At 44.4% G+C, this 20,978-nt stretch overlaps 1 protein-coding gene across 20 annotated transcripts in view; it reads right to left on the bottom strand.

The window, feature by feature from the left end:
• Window positions 1–20,978, bottom strand: part of KALRN (kalirin RhoGEF kinase) — a 677,424-nt gene that overhangs the window by 458,132 nt on the left and 198,314 nt on the right. For all 20 annotated transcript variants that reach the window (XM_043594359.1, XM_043594361.1, XM_043594360.1 and 17 more), the window contains exons 2-3: window positions 18,541–18,615; window positions 10,853–10,967 (exon numbers count right to left, since the gene is read on the bottom strand). In XM_043594359.1, the coding sequence (XP_043450294.1) occupies window positions 10,853–10,967; window positions 18,541–18,615 (190 nt within the window). The remainder of the gene's footprint in view (window positions 1–10,852; window positions 10,968–18,540; window positions 18,616–20,978) is intronic.

The raw sequence follows: 20,978 nt of genomic DNA, 5'->3' as shown, positions 1-20,978 counted from the left end.
TCCTTGGTGAGACAGAGTCCACTCCCAGGTCCCTCGCATGCTCCCCCATGCTTCATCCTCTGGCAAAGGGCCCTGCCTTCTTTCTGCCATAGAGCCAGTCTACCCATGCCCTGTGGGTACAGTCCGTTACACAGGAAAGACGACATCCCAAAGGAAACCTGGGTCTGGCCTCACTGACTCCATGTCTGGAAGACAGAAGTTGGCAAGGGCCCCAAGGGTTCCAGGCACAAGACACTGCCCTTTCCCCTGGGGGAGCTCCCAGTCTAATGGAATTCTGTCAACTTGCTAGGTACTGCTCTACAAACTCACTAAACAAGACTCGCCATTTCTGCCCTCAAGAAGCTCACTATTCATCAAGGAGAAAGGTTTGTGGACAGTCAGAACTTATAGAAGAGACAGGGACCATCACAGCTTTATGATGAGTTCTCTAGATTCAAAAGTCTTTTTCAAATTTTGTTCAAATTATTTGTTCTGTTTAAGTTATTGATGCTGAACTTTTAAGAATTTAAGTGTTTTTATTTAAAGCAATCCAAGAAGAGAAGAGATGGAGTGGAACAGGCAAGGGGGAGACATTCTTCTTTTAGTAAAAGCTACAGTGGCAAACTGGTACAGAAATTTTTTGCAACTAGTGAGTATATTCACCAGGGTTATACTTTCAGCAACAAAAAGCCCTAGGTTGTGGCGTTTTTCTTACTCTCGTCTTTTGTGTTCAGAGAAAGAAAACAGTGTCTAAAAGGCAAGGCTTGAAAAGACAAATGAAGACTTTTATCTTCAATGTTTGTGGCTGATGAAAATAGCAAGGGAGATAGTAGAAGTTCCAAGTACTTCTATGCTTGGGGCACTGTCACTTCAATCTACCTTAGACTGAAGACAAACCAATGGGAAGGATTTTTTTTTAATTTGAAAAAATTACAAAAAGGAAGCTTTTTAAAAGAAAGTTAAGAATTGGTATAGATATATCACATTATTTATGCATTTTCCCTAAAAAAATACCACTATAAAATTCCCAGTTTCAAATGGCAATTAGTATATACCCAAGTTAAATATTTCCACAAACATAACTTTATTGAATATGCACTAACATTATCAGAAAGATTATATTAAACCCATTTTGTAGTTGGAAAAAAAATTATTACTTACTGCTTACTTAATTTTCAGTGTTTTAATAAAAATGTAAAGCCTTGAAAACCCAAGCAGAACACTATCATTTAGAGCCTCTGATAAAACCAACCTGTGTCCTTGGGTAGCTGAGCAGAGGTACTCCACCACTTGGTGGCAGCATGCCTAACTTGGCAGCTTGTATATAATAAGGACAATCTCTCTACAAAATTAGTTTTATAACATAAAATGTCATATATACCTAAAAATGTACACAACCCCAAACACCAGTAAAGGGCACATAATACCTAACCAATGATAGGTAAAGCAAGAAATACAAAACATGTAAAAAAAATAATCATATGGTAGAGAAGGGAAAAACAGCCTCAAGTCTAGAATCCGCTAAGTGAAAAATACATCCTTCTTCCCCAGTGCTAGGCTGTCTCTCCAGCATCTACATTCAGGTCCATCTATATTCAGGTCTATATTATTTCCAGCATTGACAAATAAATCAGAACTAAATTTAAATCATCCTGATTCCCTAGCATGAATTCCAGAAAAACCTGAATGTAGTGGGACTTATTTCACCTCACATGTTAAAATGTACCTAATCAAGGCAGCACCAGAAATGTCAGCTTCCCAATCAGCCTGCTGTTGGTGAGCCATAACCTTCAGCAGCCTAAAGCAGAAAATGTAGGGCTACACCTGAGTTCATTCACCATTGCTGCCCAGAGAAAAACTCCAAGGAGACCTAACTTAGAAGGCAGATAAGGACCTCAGTTCAGATGAGCACAGAGGAGGTTAACAACCACTTTAGGCCAAGCCAAGAACTGACTGTACAACCAGCCAAGGAGCTGAAACACATCCAAAGGCAAAACTAAAAACTCACCGTGGGCAAAAAGCAATTAAGTCCTTCTAGATTTCATATCAGGTCCAAACTTTAATGTATGGTCCCCATTAAGAGGCCTATTAGTTCAGGAAAATAAAAAGACCTGACAGACCCCCAAAGGGCAGGCCCTGTGACCGACTCCTTTAGTCTTTTCAAATCCAGGATCAGACTTAAGTCTGTAACACATGGAACTACATTAGGGTTTCCTGATGATAGTGATAACAATGTTTGCACAGTGGGGCCTGGTTATTGATGAGCAAATAAACAAATCTGGAGAAATTTCAAGACTTGGAAGTCTAAGGCAAGGCATACTGGATATATAAATTGGGAAATTTGGAAAGCAATGTGGCAATGTGAATCACTAGCCTTTAAAAAATGTCTGATTGCCATAAATCTATCCCAAAGAAACTATCTAAAAAGTAGACAACAGTTTACACACAAAGGTGTTTACTGAGAGTTTATATAGCAATGAAATTTTGAAAATAACTTAGATGCCTAATGATAGGGTCAATTAAAATATGGTACATTTCAATACACACTACTATGCATAAAAAGTCTTGAATGTTAGGAAAATATTCTTCTGGTATAATGTCGAGTCGAATAAAACAAGAAGGAAATTAAATAAGCAATAATTCAATTCTGTTTTTTTAAAAGCTCTAAATAAAAAAGACAGGAAGGAAATATTTCAATATATTAACTGTCCTTATCTCTATATGATACAGTACATGATTAAAGTATTTTCTTTAATTCTTTATATTTTTCTGCACTTACTTTCTATAATAAAGAAATGGTTTTCTTTTTTTTAATTTTTTTTTCAACGTTTATTTATTTTTGGGACAGAGAGAGACAGAGCATGAACGGGGGAGGGGCAGAGAGAGAGGGAGACACAGAATCGGAAACAGGCTCCAGGCTCTGAGCCATCAGCCCAGAGCCTGACGCGGGGCTCGAACTCACGGACTGTGAGATCGTGACCTGGCTGAAGTTGGACGCTTAACCGACTGCGCCACCCAGGTGCCCCTACTTATCTCTTTAAATAGTGTCCATGGTCTTAAGTGTTTCTGCTTTTTCACTACATCTCTTGGTATTATGTGGTCACTAAAGCATAGTTGACTATCATCCACAGATGAGCATAAATAAGGAGCATTTACACATCTGCTCCTGGGGGAGAAATTCTGAGGCACCCCCCACAACCACCACCATTGTCCAGCACATCCACAGTCACCATGGCTGCCTTAACCAGTAGAAACCAGGTGTGAGGCAATCGCCATCTGCATTCCACACCTGCAGCAACCTTCACACTTAGAATCCAAAGAGAACCTTAGAGAAAGCAGGTTTGATGTACAGACCATTGCTGCCCACCATCATTACACCTGTAGGCCCCCTCATCTCCTTACCACCCTCTTCCATTGTCCTGTTCCAATCCAATCTTTAGCCCATCCTACTCTCCCCAGATGTGTCCCCTGCACTCCATCACCATGGCCTCCCTTACTCTGGCTCCTCATCCCTTCAGTGGATAAAAGTTCAAGCTCTGGTGCTAAAGCACCTAGCTTCTTGTTATACTGGCTCTATGTCCCTAGGCAAGTTACCTAACCTCTTGGAGCCACAGTCCCCTCATATGTAAAATAGGAAATAAACATACTCACCTCAAAGTTATGCATATCAAATACTTATAACAGCACAATAATGTAGGTTAAAAATAATAATTGCTAGCATTTATTTATTACTTAATAGATCAATTCCAGGGGTTGGACACATTGTCTTTTCCCCCTTAAAATCACATCTGAAAATTCATCCATGTTGTTGAATACCACAGTAGTTTAAAAATCTAGTCAAAGAAAACTACATATGGTATGATACCCTTTGTGTAAAACTCAAAAACAAGCAAAACTAGGGGCGCCTGAGTGGTTCAGTTGCTTAAGTGTACAACTTCGGCTCAGATCATGATCTCCCAGTTTGTGGGTTCAAGTCCCACAGCAGGCTCTGTGCTGACAGCTTAGAGCCTGGAGCCTGCTTTGGATTCTGTGTCTACCTCTCTCTCTGTACTTCCCCTGCTCACACACTCTCTCTCTCTCTCAAAAATGAATAAATGTAAAAATAAATTTTAAAAAAAACAAGCAAAACTAAACAACATATTGTTTATGAAAACATGTGGTAAACTATACCAAAAAAGCAAGAGGATAAACACAAAACTCAGAGTAATGGTTGTTTCTGGGGGGTGGGGGGTGGGGGGTGGGGAAGGGGGGTTCATGGTGGGGAGGAGCCACAGGTAGCTTCAGGTAGCCACAGGTAGCCTCAAATGTCACTACAGGTGACATTCTACTTTTAAAGTTGAGGAGTGGGCTCTCAGATGTTCATTTTATTATTATGCTTCATAACTTACATATACATTATATCTATTTCTTAATAGGTAACAAATATTACTATATGTGCATGTGTATATACAGGATAATAATAATAATTATTATTATTATATATATAATTATATATATAAAGTATAATAATTATTATTATTATACTTTAGGAGACAGACTAAGAAGTACTGAGTGCCTGGGTGCTACAGAGAGATTGCTAGATAATTCTTCACCACACACTTGTGAGATGGGCATTCTTTTCCTAAATTAAAAATCAGAACATTAGACTCAGAAATACTGAATAATATGCCCCAGGTCTCACCCCATGCCAAATACCTTCCATTTGCCCCTCCAAATCCATTCTGCATCCTCTCCCCTCAAGCCGACGCCCTAGGAGGCTGACCCACATGGACTGCATCAATGGGCTTACCTGGCTTTGGTTGCATTCAGTCAATGACAAACGATGACAGGAGGTCAGAGAATGAAAGGACAGTGAAGTTAAGAGTCTGGATTCCCCTTGCTCCCCATCATGGAATCACCCATAGCCACAGCTCCTGTCAGGTGGCCCTCTCACACAGCCGTCTCTCTCCAGATTCTAAGAACTGTTGATCATCTTGCCCAGGGCTAGAAGCAGTAACATCTCCCCTCCCTATTGTTTCTAGCCCTGGTATAACTTGGGAATCCAAACCTTGCTGGTTTCCCTGTGCCCTGCCTGCATGACTATAAATTGTACCTTCCTTAATCTCTTCTCAGATTACCCAGGTTGAGTGGCCCTTAGCTTCCTTACTGAGTAGTGATAGAGCTGGGATCTGAACCTCAGTATCTTCTGCCATCCTAGGACGCTTCTCTTCCCTTTGTTGGAAGGTCTGCACAGCTCCAAGGAGAGTGATCACTAATGAGGGTAGTTACTGTTGTGATTTTACACTCCTTAGCAGCAGAGTAGAACACTATTTGCTCTTCAGGACTTGTGTTACACACAGCTTAACAATAGGGACACTTAACTGTTATTGCTCAATTTGTGTAGAATCTGGGAACTGTAATAAAAATTATAAGCCCTCTATACATAAGCAACAAAATAAATTTAAAATGAATGTGAAAAGGCATAAGTTTTGGACAATGTTCTCATTGGTCCTATTTTCTGGACCTCCTGTCACTACTCCCTACCTCCTCCTTTAATTGATAATCTCAGAACAAAGGACAGAATGCCAACAACACATCTCAACAGGCCCTTGCAATAAGACGCACTCAGTGATTATAGTTTGGATAGCTTGGGCTCTCTCAGGCTGAATATAGTGGGAGGAAACCCTTGCAGTTTTTACCTCCTCATCTTTTAACTGTCTTTCTGGCTCATTCTGCATATTTCTATTTTCTGGTGATGCTGTACAAAGACAGTGCTGGCTATAAGCCCAATTTATCTCTTGCTGAAGTCAGTAGAACAAGAGCAAGTGTTATCAAATAATAAGCTGTGAATATTGGCACTTTGGTTTGATTGGCATTACAGAATATCCCATCTTAATTTCTTGTCATTTCTCCTCACCAGTATGATATCTGCAATTCTTGCCAGAACACTTAACATCTCAGCTGCCCTGCTAAGAGCAGAATTAAGTGGCAGACACATCAAGGGGCTAACAATCAGTGCCCTTAGAAGTAGCAGAAAGATGGTCATGACAAAGCAGGATAACAAGGACGATGAAGAGGAGAAATTCAATGCAATAAAATAATCCAGGTTTTTTTTTTTTTACTAGATACTTAGAATTTCCTATTTCAAGCATTTGTTCAACTCTCAATAATCACGGTGAGTAGATTATCCACACTGTGAGCTCTGCCTGGGCAATTATTTACTCTCAGGCTACATTTTCTATCCTGTCCCTCAATTTCTAGGAAAATTCATCAGTTGATTGTATCTGAGTATTTGCCTTCTGTTCCTTTCATGTACAAGTAGCTGCAAACAGATAGCAGAGCAGGATAAAAAAGCTAGCTAAGTATAGCATGGATGACAGTCAGAAAAGATAACACAAGAGCCCACCAAGATGCCTATCCAGGCCCTGGCTCATAGTAGGCACTCAGTAAACATTGTTGAATTTAGTAAGTGGACTTATTAGCAAGTTGAACCGGAAGACCTTTCAGGCCCCTTCCCACACTGCTAGTCTGTGATTCCTCAAAACAAGATGACAGAAAGCATGGAGAAGATCCTGGAGATGGGTGCTCAAAGCCATCAGAGGCACAAAAGGGAAGTTGGAAAAAACTTAATTCCTGCCAAGATGGATCCCAAAAGAGTAAGCAGGACTGTTCCAAACTGTCACACTCCAGGATGATCCTTGGTCCCATGTGATGCCCCCAAATTCCCACAGAGTCCAAAGGAACTAGAAAGCAGTTCTCTCAGGATTTCAGATGTAGACATCATCTGAAGTGAAATTCCAGGCCCTAACTTATTTAGTGAGCCTGAGAAATGACGTGTATGTTAGTGGGGGTAATAGTACTCTGTTTTGAGGTCCTAGATTTTATGATGCATTTTTCCCCCAATATCATAGAAACACAAAATTCGGGGCAAGAAATCTTAGAAATGATCTAATCCAGCCTCCAGCCCAATGGAGGAATTCTTCCTACAGTATCCCTAACAGAAGGTCACCCAGTCTCCAGCTGACAGAAAGCCCACCCAGTTTCTCCAGGGGCAGCAGCATTACTGCTGGACAGCTCCCAGGTGGGCAGGTTCTTTCTTCACTTCTACCCATTGATGCAGCAGGGACCATGCCTGCTCCCTCCTCTTTGCAACAGCTCTCCTGACACCTGAAGTCAGGAATCACTGTTCTTCCATTTTCATTCCTGCCAGAAAACATCCTTCAATCCTTCAACTACAGAGACACCCAGTTTGTGGATTCTTTCATACGCTGCTCCCCTGACAATACTCTAAGTGGTCAACAGCATTCTTAAAACCAACTGGCAGAGGTGCACCTGGGTGACTCAACCAGTTAAGCGTCCCACTTCAGCTTAGGTCATGACCTTACAACTCATGAGTTCGAGCCCCGTGCTGGCTCTGTGCTGACAGGTCAGAGCCTGGAACCTGCTTTAGATTCTGTGTCTCCCTGTTTCTCTGCCTCTCCCCCACTCATTCTCTCTCTCTCTTTCTCTCTCTCTCTCTCTCTCTCCCTCCCTCCCTCTCTCCCTCCCTCCCTCTCTCTCTCAAAAATAAATAAACATTTAAAAAAAATTTAAAAGGGGCGCCTGGGTGGCTCAGTCGGTTAAGCATCAGACTTCGGCTCAGGTCATGATCTCGCGGTCTGTGAGTTCAAGCCCCGCGTCGGGCTCTGTGCTGACAGCTGGGAGCCTGGAGCCTGGAGCCTGCTTCGGATTCTGTGTCTCCCTCTCTCTCTGACCCTCCCCCGTTCATGCTCTGTCTCTCTCTGTCTCAAAAATAAAATAAACATTTAAAAAATTTTTTTAAAAATTTAAAAATGGACTGGCAGAGTTCAGTGTTGCAGAGTTGAATGCAGTGGTCCAGATGTGGCCTGGCCTTCACAGAGGATGGTGGGACTATTTCTTCCCATTCATTTATAAATTACCACAACCATCTGTTTAATCATCTTTTCTAGAATAGTGCCAGAAATGGCCGTCAAGATGACTCATTCCTTAGATTTCAGGATCTTCTTTCATCACTTACTGGTCCTTATTTGCCTGCCTTCTTTTAGCCAGCTCATCTCTTATGCTACCAGCACAGTCATATATTGCACTGCCCTTTATTCTTACTGGTTTGTACAAGGTAGGGAAATATCCAGGTTTTACCTAACTTTATCAAAATATCTTTTCCTGCTCACCATGAACACTCAGTCAGCCTGGCATACAGAGCCTCTAAATATTTGTTAAATAAAGAAAGAATGAATGAATGCATGAATAAGTAAATGTCAAATGTCACCTACAGATGATTACACCAGTCTGTAGAGCACACTCCACCCCAAAAGGAGCCTGTCTTTTAGCTTCCTGGGCCATGACCCAGAATAGATCATTTCTTCTCATCAGTATCATTGACCTCATCTAACTATTCATTTTCACAGTTTCCCTTCTTTCCCAAACCTGTGGTTAGCAGAAGAGTGGCAAATATTATCTGACCCACTAAGTTCTTCAGTTTCCCTCCCTAGACTTCAGTGTCTTTAGAACAATTCTGTTCCAGGTTTTGCTTCCAACAGTAGTCATATGTGAACTTGGGGACATGAGTGGCATGACTAGTTGGTAAACTCTGCAGCCTGCCAGGTACTCACAATCCTCCTTAACAAGAGCCCTTGGGACAGAGGTGGCAGAACTCCAAGGAAAATCCTTCCCACTGAAGGTAGCAACAGGAGTCCTGCCCCCCACCTGCCAGAACCTGTGAAGAACCTCTTCTGTTCTCAGGGGCAATGCCTGAGACCACCCTCTGAGAGGCAAAGAGCTACCATCTAGTATACTCCTTCAATGATAATGTATTGTTTCTCCTTATCTGTGACCTTCCTTTCGCCCCTCTTGGGTTTCATTCCCCTTCACCCAGCAGAAATCTTTCCTTTTAACTGCTTCCAATCTATTCTGTCCTATCTTTGCTTAACAAATCAGAATGAAGAAAAGTGTTCTTCAAACTCTTTTACCTTCTATTCTGTAGAAGGTAAGTGTACATTAGCTGCAGGGATGTGATAAACATACCAGAAAGGAAAAAAATATACCTTTCGTATCTCCTGGGACCCCAATTTCTTCTGGCTCTGAAAGAACTAAGAGTTCATCATGGGTCTCCATGAAAACTTTTCTTGTAAATTGCTTTAGAAAATGTCTGGTTTTATGCCTGATAGTAGTGTACTTGGGAAAGGTGCTTTTAAAACTGCTTAGCCCCTAGATGACTAAATTGCTAAATTACCTACATCAATCATGGGTTATTTAGTCCATCTCCTTGCCTCTGAGACAGATGGGAATATTTCTTCTCTCCAAAGACCTCCAAGAAAAAAAAAAAGTATTCTATTCTATTCCTCATCCAAAGACTCTTGCACTCCAAGTTTAGAAGTTCTTCTTTGCATAGAACCCAAGTCCCTTTTGTTGGAACTTAAGACCTTTTATCTTTTTTTCTGGTCTCCAGCGGATATCATAAAGAAAAAAAATAGACACTATTCAACATCTATTTGTTCACAGCCTTCTGCCTGGGGCTCTTCAGGGCTCCCCATTCTATTCAATATCCTCCCAAGCACTTGATGCCTGCTCTTAAAACTCCTTTACCACCTGCCCATCACCATCCACCAATCCCTTTACATTTGTCTCCCTCATAGCACTTTGAGATCTAGCTGTTGCCTCATTTGACACCTGCTTCAAGAACTAATCAGCGCTTACAACAATTATCCAAGGTCTCCTAGCAGAGGCAGAGCTGAATATGGAGCTCCTGTCTATAATTTACTAATTCTCCTATAAAATGCACAGAGACAAGAAGATTTTGAAGGCCCAAAGTACCACTTCTCATTTGCCACAAGAAACACTTGACAGGCTCCAGCTCCATTAAGTGGCAGAGAACAGAAATCTCTCTGTCCAAGTGCAAGGACAGGAGAGCCCTGGATCAGGAGTCAGGAAGGCAGAGTTCTAGGCCAGCCACTGATACTGATGCCCGGTGAGCAGCTCTCATCCCTACTGACCCTAATTCCTAAGCAGAGCACAACATGTAGTTGCCTAGACAGCTTCTCAGGGCTCTTCCAGCATTCACATTCCGTGATTCTCTGAGTCTACAAAGGCCTTTATTCTCCCTTCTTAAAAGATACAGACCATGGCCTCAACACGTCTCTCTCCACCACCTCCATGGCCAGCACCACCAGGAAACACTTGGAAACCAATGTTTCTCAACCTGTTAAAATAATCATCGTTCCCTGCCCCCAAAAGAACTTTTCTATGCTTCCTTCCTCAATTGTCACAGTCAATGAACATTTAATGCCGTGAATATATTGTATACCTTTTTAGGTACCGTATATATACCTGTGCTTAATACATAAAAGGACAGGTTTTTGCTACCCCCCACACCAAGAACCAATTTTCATCCTCCTTAGAGACAATATTAACCCTGCTGAAAATGTGTGATCTAGATTGGACTGAGGGCTGAGTCTAACTGTATGATTCAAGTGGGGTTATTTGTCCCAAACTCCAAAAGCCATAAACCATATTCACAAGCCATAAGTTTTGAAAACAATCCATTGCACAAGCCAAGGTGGACTCAGCTAACTTCCTACTTCCCTAAGGAAAACAGCAGCTTCCCACCCTCTTCCCCAGGCCACAGAGTCTCCACTCCAGGCCCTGTCCTGGTCCTCACCTCTGCCCAGGGCTCCTACTCCATTCATATGGATCCCAGCAGTAACAATGGGAATGATGAGAACAAGGTGAACAATGGGTGACATTGTTCCAGGAATAATTAGAATCCACTCCAAGGGCAGAAACAACTGCCCGGGCTGGGATGGAGGCTCATTCCAACTCACTCACACGAGCCCAGCTCCCCACTCCCCGGCAGGATATTTCCCCTTCACCTTACCTTGGCACACTGGCCAAATAGGTCACGAGTTTCCGCAGGTCTTCCTGTCTTATTCTGTCATGATTGCTGCGAGCAGGGAAGGTCAGAATGGGTCCACCTCGCTTATCACGGCCCCCTGTAGGGAGGAAGAGGAGGGCGGTTAAGAAAACCAGCTGGAAAGCATGCTGCACAGAAAAAAGAATTCCATCTGAGTGCTGGATGAAACAGGCAGAAATATGGTGCCCGGAGAAATGCAGTCACTGGTTAGGTGAAGGGTATGGAGTTTGGATGTAGCTAACATGTGTAACCTTGGGCAAGACTTTTTGACTTCTCTGACACCTCATTTGCAAAGTGCACCTGAAAATAATGATGAGCATCTTACAGGGTTGCCACAAGGACTGATGGGGAAGCACTTTAAAACATAAAGCTCTCCACAACTGTGAGATGATAATGAAGGTGGTGGTGACTGCTCTCATTGAGAAAACAAGCTATCGAATGTGTTATGGTCTTTGAAAATTTAACCTTCAATTCACTTCTCTTTGCAAACCTCTGTGAGGTAGAAGTGCTCAAGATGAACTGACTACTGTAGTGAGAAACCCTTAAAGCATCCATCCAGGACATCACTGCTGGGAGATTTTCAGATTCATAGAAAAGATGTTAAGTGCTTTCTACACAGTCAAGATTCCACCCCTGCCTGTCTGCCTGCCTGAGGTACCACCTGTCACTCCTGCTAGAGGAGTACAGGAATCTTGATCAGAAACAAGGATGCTCAAGGTCTTAATCATGGCAAATGCATATGTACACACTATGATTATAAAATGTTTTCTCAATATCACATTAAAACAAGCAGGAAGGAGTATAGTGAAATGATAATCATTGTTGCTATTAGACGGCTGGGATTTTACATGGTTGCTTTTTCTTCTTTTTTCTAAACTTTCTTTTCACTATTTATTATAGGATTTAAAGATTTATTCTTTAATGGGTGCTATGATTAGGAAGCAGGGCCAAGTTTCTCAGGAGGGCCACAGAGGACAAAGCTAAGGTACATCCTTACAGGCACTGGTTATTATGCACAGAAAACCCCTGTCATGATCACAGACTCTTGCACACATCCCAGGCAGCTGCCTGACATCCTCCAGAGTGGGGACCACAAGGGGATACAATTCAAGAAGGGGGAGGAAGTGGCATGGCCATCACCAATACTAGAAAAGAAGCTTAAAGCTCAGCCCTCTGAATAAGGAGCTCTTCAAGGAAAGGCAGAGCCTCCCAGGGTCCCCACCCAAGTGTGAGTTCATGAATAATGTTTCCCTCTGATTGTGGGGTCCAGAAGTCATACAGACAGAAGGGAAGCTCGACAAACAAAACCTAAACCACTCCAGGATACTCCTGAGGAGGAAATAGGAAGACTGCAAAGAGAAAAGGATCAAACAAGATCAGGCCAGTGAGGGACGTGCCCTGATGAGAAAACATTTCAGCAGTACCACCCCCACTTCCAGCCCCACAGCAGGGCGATTTGTGTAGACACACCACAGAGTGGGACCTGGGCCCCTAGTTCCAGACCTTCCATACCAGACATTCCATTCCATGGTTCTTTGTATGAAAAACCACCCCAACTCATCTACCTTGGAAATGATCCCCATTTCCCAACTGCCTTCCACATGAGGAAAAGGAAGCAGAAGGATTAAATGGAAGGTTTCCCTGTGGGACCCAAGGAATTTAACAAAAATCCCCTACCCCTGGACAAGCAGAGCAAGACTAACTCCATTTTGTGCTACACCCACCATCTCATGTATAACCCCCACATGACCTACTTATTGCGTAAGACATTCCCCCACCCTAGTCAAGCCGCTGAGCACACCCTTACTGGAAACCGGTTCATTTAGGAATGTGGAACCCCTAACCGCCAAAGAATGTAAACCCTGCCTTTTGCTCACCAAACTTGCGCGTCAATTCAGACCAGAGTGATAGGCTAGTTCAAACAGTTACTATAGGGTAAATTGTAACTCAATTGGCCACCTGCGTGTGGACTGACATGAATGTGCAACTTTCTGTGTGTGTTACAATCTCATTGACCACTGGCCCCTATAAAACTGCTACGCCTCTTAACCTAGGGGTCCAAGTCCCTGCTCCGCTGTGTCGGGTATACTCGGGCCCAAGCTCGAGCCTGCAAATAAACCCTCATGCGTTTGCATCGGTATTGGCTCCTTGGTGGTCTCTTGGATTCGAAATCGGGGGCATTACATCCCAAAAGCTGGGAGCAGCCCTTGTACCCACAACCTTCCTCTCTAGCCATGAACCATCCTAAGGATTTTCACTCTTGGGTGGTTTTAACTGCAGTTGTCGCCTTTCTTCCTGACTTTCCGTAGACACAGTAGAGCCATGAGAACATGGAGTACCAAGACTGGCTTGTTTGGCAAAGACTCACTATGGACTTTGTAGGACTGTTGGAACTGTCCTTCCTGAGCTAGAGCTAGTTCTGCCCTTGGAAATAAGAGTTTCATAAATATGGCTGGGGAAGGTTCCAGATGGCAGAGGAAAGGGAGGGAAAGGAGAAAGCCTGGGTCAGGGCAGCCCGGTCCCTTCAGTAAGCATGGAGAAGGATTCAAGAGGGGGCAGCAGGATCAGCCAGGTGTTTCTCAGAAAGGAGATGACTTTGCAAGTGTGTAGGAAGCAGAGGAGGAAGGGGCATAGTAAAAGAGAATCACTGTGCTGGAAAGAGTGGGACAATGGGTAGAACAAGGCCTCAGAGCTGGTGCAAGAAGAGGGGTCCTGTCCCCTTCTCTGAAGCAGGCTGATACAACTCAGAGAGGGAGGAGGAAACAAATAAATGAAAGAGTGGGAGAAATTCAGCCTGCCTGGGGGACACTGCTCTTTAGGTGAAATAGCAAATGAGGTCACCTGTCAAGGATCAGGATAGGTTCGAGGTGCTGGGAGAAAGGGGAGAAGACCATCACTGATCAGCGTCCCAAGAGAATGAACAGCAGGACTGTGTATGAGGTAGGCTAAAAGGAATGAGGCAGGGAACTGGGGCACAGTGAGACCTCTTTTGGGAGGTCTAGCCATCGTATCTATGTTAGGTTCTAACCTGAGAGCAGAATAAAACTAATGCATGCATTAGTGGAGAGGGCCCAGTGCAGGTAGGAAATGTCCTACTGGATCATGAGTTCCCAGAGAAGAGGGGACAGATGTTTTGCTCATCTGAAATCCATCCTTTCCCAACTTATAGGAGAACACCAGAAAGGATCAAAGGTAAGAGGCTAAGTCCATGGATGCACATATCAAGGGTTAAGGTCGTAGATATTCATGGCCTAAATTCAATGTCCCCTCAGCTTCTCAAGGAGGCTGAGAAGCCATGAAGGTGTAGGATTGGGTGGATAGTTGATATGGTGCTGAAACTACAGAGCATGATACACAAGGATGAAGAATGAGAATCCTCCCTGCTGAAGTCAGTGTGCATTATGGAGGTGGATCCCAGAGGGTATGAGACACAAGTAGCCAAGTTTTGAAAAGGTGCTGGTATTCCTTTACTCATCACATTCCTTCCGTGGGCCTGTGCATGTGAGGCTTTGTTGCCAAGAGCTACAGGATAGGTATAAAGAGGATAAAGAGGGAGGGGACAGTCTGATGTTCTAGAAGTAGCACTGATCCCCTTCCAGAGAGGCAGGGCAGGGTAGGGTTGGGGAAGAGGCAAGACCAAAAGCAGGGACCATTAGGGCTTCCCTGACTGAGCCAGAGGATCAATGTGCTCAAAAATTTTCAGGGGGTATCAGGCTCCAGTTAGGGCAAGTGGGGAAGGTGGGGGGTGGTGGGAGAAGAAAAATACATTGAGGGCATCGTACCAAAATTCTGGTCCATGTAACAATAGTTAGCAAGACGTTAATGGATACACATGATTTCCTTAAAGGAATGAAGTTATTCTGTAGTTTGGGAGATGCTTTCATGTGTTTAATGGGCATGTGCTTTAATGGACACAGCAAATCTCCATGAGGTGGCTATAATATGCATTTCCCAAACTTATTTAAGCATAGGACCCCTTTTCATTTTTTTGAGGACCATCTTGTGGGACTGCTGTTTTATGGAACATACTTTGAGAGACACAGGTCCAGGATACAAGACTGTACCACGGCAGCATGAAATTTCCCTGAGAACATAGAGAACATTGCTGGTGGGAGATCAGGAGGCAGAGAGACATCAGGGGGTGGCCAAAAGGAGTGTGTGAGTGCACAAAATGATAATAGGGGTGAAATAAGCCCTGTACAAGCAGTTGGATAAAAGGCGCAAATGGGTGCTTGTGAGTGGGAGGCATATGCACTCAGAGGAAGCCAGAGAGGGCAAAGGGGGAGCCCACAGGTTGTGAGTATAGAGCAGGACCACCAGGCTGGAATGACAGAGGCTCCCTAAGGTACAGCCACAGAACCTGTCTCACACACACGTGCACACGCCCACACACAGAAGCTGTTGGGCTGCACTGGATTATTCCAAATGTGCGTTCCCATGGCAGCACGCTTTCCTTTGCCCTGGCCATGCTAGGGGCAGGAGCAGAGGAGGGCAGGAACAAGAGACAGTTCGTTTCTCTGGTCACCACCTTCCTTCTCAGAAAGAAATACAGCTGCTACACTGTATTATTTAATTCTGGTTTCTTTGTTTTGTTTTATTCTTGTGTTTTGTCTTTTAAAAGCTCAGTATATAAGAGGCTTTATTGGTTTGTTTCTGGTTTCTGGGTTTTTTTGTTTTGTTTTTGTTTTTGTTTTTAATGCAGCCAGCTGTCTCCCTAGCATCCTCAGCATCCTTCTCAGGCACGGGAAGACAATGTCCCCTAAGCCCAAAAGCTCCTGGCACCACGTGCAGATGAGTAAGATGCACCCCAGGCTGGTCAGCCCACATTAGTTCAAGGGAGCGAGCTGCACAGCCCCAGCCACCTCACTCCTGCTCCGGGAAGCATCTACCTGCCTCATGCTGGACTGTCTTCCTGGCACATTGCTTCTATGTTCTCCCTTAGGACAACTCTGTCTAGTTGGGAAGGTTTTTTTCTAGGGCTGGCTGAGCTCTGCCTCAGGGCTCCAACTGAATTCACATGGGAAAAAATAAGCCATGAACAATCAAACAAGGGTCCCCATGTCAGAGTTTACTGTATCTGCACTCATATGCCCTGAACTGATGCAGAACAGGATGGTGTTCAGAGGCTCTACACTAAAGCAAGGCAGGCCTCCTGGAGGAGGCAAAGTGGGCACTTACTTGGGAAAAACAGAGGCTCAAAATGGCAGAAAGTGTGGGTAAAACATTGCAGGTAGAGGAAGTTTGGGAACAAGAGATATGGGAGGATTATCAGGAGACCCAGGGGACAGGAGGGACATCAGGTTAGATGAAGCTCTGGGCCCTAAAGAAAAGATCTGACTGAGCTCTACTTGGGAGTAGAAAGTAAACAATAGAGGCTGTGGGCCATGTCCTACAGCCAGGCTCTGGGCAGCAGCAGAAGTCAGGGGCCTAGCACTGCCCAGCGGCCCTCAGGACCTCCACACAAGGTCCTCCCACATGTTCAGCAAACACTCAGATCCAAGCTTACAAAGACTTTGGAGGTTGCCTTACCAACCCCTCTACCCATAATCGCCGCCACATGATCCTGCCAAGGGCTGTTCAGCCTGTGCTTCAACATCTGCAGTGACAGGGGTTCACTACCTGACAAGATAGACAAGCCCCTAACGCTAATGGAGAAAGGCAGCTTCTTGGTCAATCTCACCTAGCAGCAACAACAATAAAACACTGGTATCACTATTACTACAGAGTACATCTAGTACCTTACATACTCCCATCTCATACTTTGCTCTCACATCCCATCTCCACATTCTGAATCATCAGTCTCTCACCTTCCCTCTCAGCAGGTGGGAGAAACCTGCCACTTGGTTTCACCTCCCTCTAAACCCCTCCTCACTCTCCCTTCTCTTCATTGTGTCTGTTGCCCATCATCCAGGCCAGTAGCACCTATGATGTGCAGCCATGCCCTGTGGGACTGTACTCACTTCTTCCCTGTGATTCTACCACCACACCTTGTGGACAATCAGGATCATCCAGAAACAAATGCTCAGTCCACAAGGCATGAATGCTTGTGATCCTCGGTGGGGCACTGCCATCATCCCAGCCCCTGCTGGAGGTTCTACAAGGGAAGTCTACAGTAGAACTCAAGAACTGGCACCCAGAGTGATGCTGGTGCACCTGTAGCTTGCCTTCAATTACATCACAGGCCACCAAACTTTTCTTAAAGGTCCAGATAGTAAATGTTTTAAGCTTATGACTATCTGGACTCTGATAAAATTACTCAACTCTGCGATTGTAGTTAGAAAGCAGCCATTGGGGCATCTGGGTGGCTCAGTTGGTTAAACTTCTGACTCTTGATTTCATCTCCGGTCATGATCTTACAGTCCATGAGTTGGAGCCCTGTGCAGCACTCTGTGCTGACAGTTCAGACCCTGCTTAGGATTCTCTCTCTCCCTCTCTCTCTGCTCTTCCCCCCACTCATGTTCTCTCTCTCTCTCTCTCTCTCTCTCTCTCTCTCTCTCTCTCAAATAAACAAAAAAACTAAAGGAAGAAAGCATCCATTCACACTACCTATAGCAGGCTGAATAGTAGCCCCCCCCCAAAAAAAATATCAGGTCTTAATCCCTGGAACCTGTAAATGTCACCTTATTTGGAAAAAGCACCTACAGATGTGACCGAGTCAAGGATCTTAATATGGGAAGATGAGCCCGGCTTAAATGACTGGGCCCTAAATGCAGTTACAGGTATCCTGTAAGAGGGAGGCAGAGGAAGATGTGCCACAGACAGAAGAGGAGAATAAGTGTGACCAGAGAGACAGAGATGGGAGTGAATGCTGGCAGTCACCAGAAGCCGGAAGAGGCAAGAAGTGAGTTCTCCCATAAGAGCTTCTGGAAGTAGCACAGCCTTGCTGACAGCTTGATTTCAGACTCAGTAAACTGACTTCATGGCCTTCAGAACCATGAGACAATGAATTTCTGTTGCTGTGTGCTACCAAATTTGCGGTAACTTCTTACAGCAGCAATAGGAGACTAATACTGCCTGAACAAATGCACATGGCTGTGTTCCAGTAAAATTTTACTTACAAAAACAGGTGGCTGGCCCACCAGCTATAGTTTTCTGACCCCTGAATCAGACAGTAAAAGATGCAGGTGCACAAGATGGGTTGGAGAGAAAAGTTGGAAATAAATATTTGGAAGTCATTACTAAGAAAGGTAAATGAACGGATATAAACATTCACTTGAGTTCCCTTTGCCAAGAAGGAGAGATAAAGAGGTTAATGTCCTATCTGTGATCCAGTCAGAGATGAACCCAAATGAAACCTCTGGGAATGTGTGAGGTGAACAGAGTCCTCCAACTGGACCATCTCCCACAAGGACCTTAGTGGCCCATGAGGGACCTCACAGGCCTGGGATGGTGGGGTGAGGTAAGGTGTATGTGTGGGGGCTGTGAGGTGAGAGGCACCCACCTGTCGTGTTGAATGTCGTCCAGAGCACCCAGCTAGGATCAGAGCTCTCCCTCCTCTTTCTGACTGCCTCTGGAGCAAGGATGCAGCCAGCGGCTCCTGAGTGCCACCCCACCCCCACTTCTCTCTCACACACCAAGAAGTGACTGCCAGCATGCACACGTACACACACTCCTCCAGGTCTCTTATAGAGCAAAGTTCCACAAACACTCACCAGACACGAAGGCCACTTTTTCCTTTAGGATGGGGAGGACATCAGAAGCTTTCAAACCATCATTCCGAAAAGATCCTGTGGGATGACAAAACAGAGGAATCAGGGTGAAAGAGGTCAACTGGCTGAATCCCCGGGTGCCCCCCTCCGCGGCCCAACGCTATCATGCGCCAAAAAGTTGTGCCTTGTTCAGGTGCTACAGCCCAGCCCAATGGAGCAGGAGAGGGTCCACAACAGGAAGGACACTTCCACATGATGCCAGGCCACGCAGGTGTCCCTTCCAGGGAAAGGATGGTCCAAGTTGCCCCCACCACGTATACAAAGCTCCGTGCCTGGCAGGCAACAACCACAAGCCCTGCTGCTGTGAGCAACTTGACGATGGGGCTTTTTAAAAGCCACTTTTGTACCTCTTTGCCTAGCATGGTGTCTGGTACACAGTAAGCACTCAGTAAACATCTATGGAACAGGTTTATTAATATCAAGATGGACTACAATGCCCTAAATAAGTGTTTATTGCTTTTCCTCTACCTGGCACAGTGACTTTTAGTCTTCATTGTACAAATGGGAAAAGTAAACCACAATATCCCCAAGTGGGAAGCTAAGTTGAATGCAACAGCCTTCTTCCTCCTCCCCCTCAATGTCACCCTCACCAGTCCACAACAGACAGGAGGTGGGGAGACACCAATCTCCTGGGAAGGAAACACATTCCCTTCTCCAGCAACACATTCTCTGCCTAAATTTCACTTCTCAGCTGCAAAGTCCCTTCTGGGGTCCAGCTGACTTCCTCTTAGGGGGTGGGAGGCAGAGGCCTGGGGCTCACACAGAATGGAATATAATGATGTGCCTGGAGAAACAGCCTCAAAGGCAACCCAGCCCAGTGTGAGTGCAAGGTGTGTGGGAAGACAAGCCTCAGCACACAGGCACAAAACCCCAGGCCAGCCCACTGTGCCCCCACATTTAACCCGACCACCCACAAGGACTCTCAGGGAGAGCCAGCCCACACTCTGTGAGCTATAACTGGAGCCTCTGCTGTGTATTGCACACATGGACCCCAGAAGAGAAGAGGTTCTGCGTCGGCTCAGTGAAGCAGAACCAGAGCCCATGGACACCTGCTCCAGTGCCTTTCTCCACTTGGCTTCCTCCCATGTGGTCCCAATCTGACAGTCCACAGAGAAACGTACTAGGGAGGATGGTCCCACTCAGGACTGTCTCAACCTCTAAACATTGACTGTTTCAAGAGACGCACCTGGGAATTCTGGCAACAGCCCAGGATTAAGATCACTGGCCTAGGGAAGGGAAAATGAGCCAGTTGTATACTCAACTAGAGAGGAGGAGAGATGTGTTCTCAGAATGCCAGTTTCCACGGTCAGGGGTTATATCCTAACTCCCAACAAATTTCCAATGTGTCTTTGACCATTTCACCTATTTCTTCTTCATTTTTCACTAAATGAAGACAGTGAGCCTCTTTATGCATCATTTGCTTGTTTTCATAAGCTGGCCCAGAGTGCCTGATTCTGGAATAACCAGCCACAAGGCTCACTTTGAGACGGATGTGAGCAACAGAAGAAAGAAAACACCATAAAAAAAGAAAGCTCTAACTATAAGCATTGTTTTATACTTATTATCCTTAGTTTGTACAGATATTTACTCTCTGACCTTATGTCCAACACAGAAAAACTATGAAATCTCACTAGTAGAAACTGCTTAGGATCAATATAAATGATTACAAAATTTACAAATAGATACATAGGGTTTTTTCATCTTCACACAATAAGATGTTTTGGCTTCCTTGGTGGAAAAAAGTCCTATCAGTCTTAACCAACTAGACAAGGATCATATTGAGCTAATGCATGAATTGTTTGTGTAGAACGATGCCTTTGCATTAAAATAGCTATTTTCTTTTTTTAAATTAATTTATTATTTCTTTAAGTTTATTTATTTTGAGAGAGAGAGAGAGATCAATCAAGGGGGGGGGGGCAGAGAGAGAGAGAGAGAGAGAGAATCAAGCAGGCTCCACACTCAGTGTGGAGCCTGATGTGGGGCTTGATCCCATGACCACAAGATCATGACCTGAGCCGGAGCCAAGAGTTGAATACTCAACCAACTGAGCCACCCAGGTGCCCCTAAAATAGCCTATTTTTATATGTGAAATACACCTTTGTATCCATCAATTTTAAAACATTCTCCCCCATATTACTACATTTACTATTAATTTCTGTAGGAAAAAAATTTAATAAGAAAAGTTAAACTTCAGTCTTTCAAGTTATTTACAAGTTCAAAACGAGCAAGGCCCAAACGAATGAGATTTCACTGTATGATGAGAATCCACATAACCCTCTTTTCTCCTAAACTCCTGTCTTGTTTTTCCCACTGCTTTTCCTCTCCCTTAATTCCCTTTAAGTGTACAGATGGCTCTAATTCCACGCAGTCCTCAGGCATTA

This window comes from Prionailurus bengalensis, chromosome C2 (genome assembly GCF_016509475.1).
Source record: "Prionailurus bengalensis isolate Pbe53 chromosome C2, Fcat_Pben_1.1_paternal_pri, whole genome shotgun sequence".
Taxonomy (NCBI): domain Eukaryota; kingdom Metazoa; phylum Chordata; class Mammalia; order Carnivora; family Felidae; genus Prionailurus; species Prionailurus bengalensis.
Note: the sequence above shows the minus strand (reverse complement) of the source record. Positions and strands in the feature narration are given on the sequence as shown.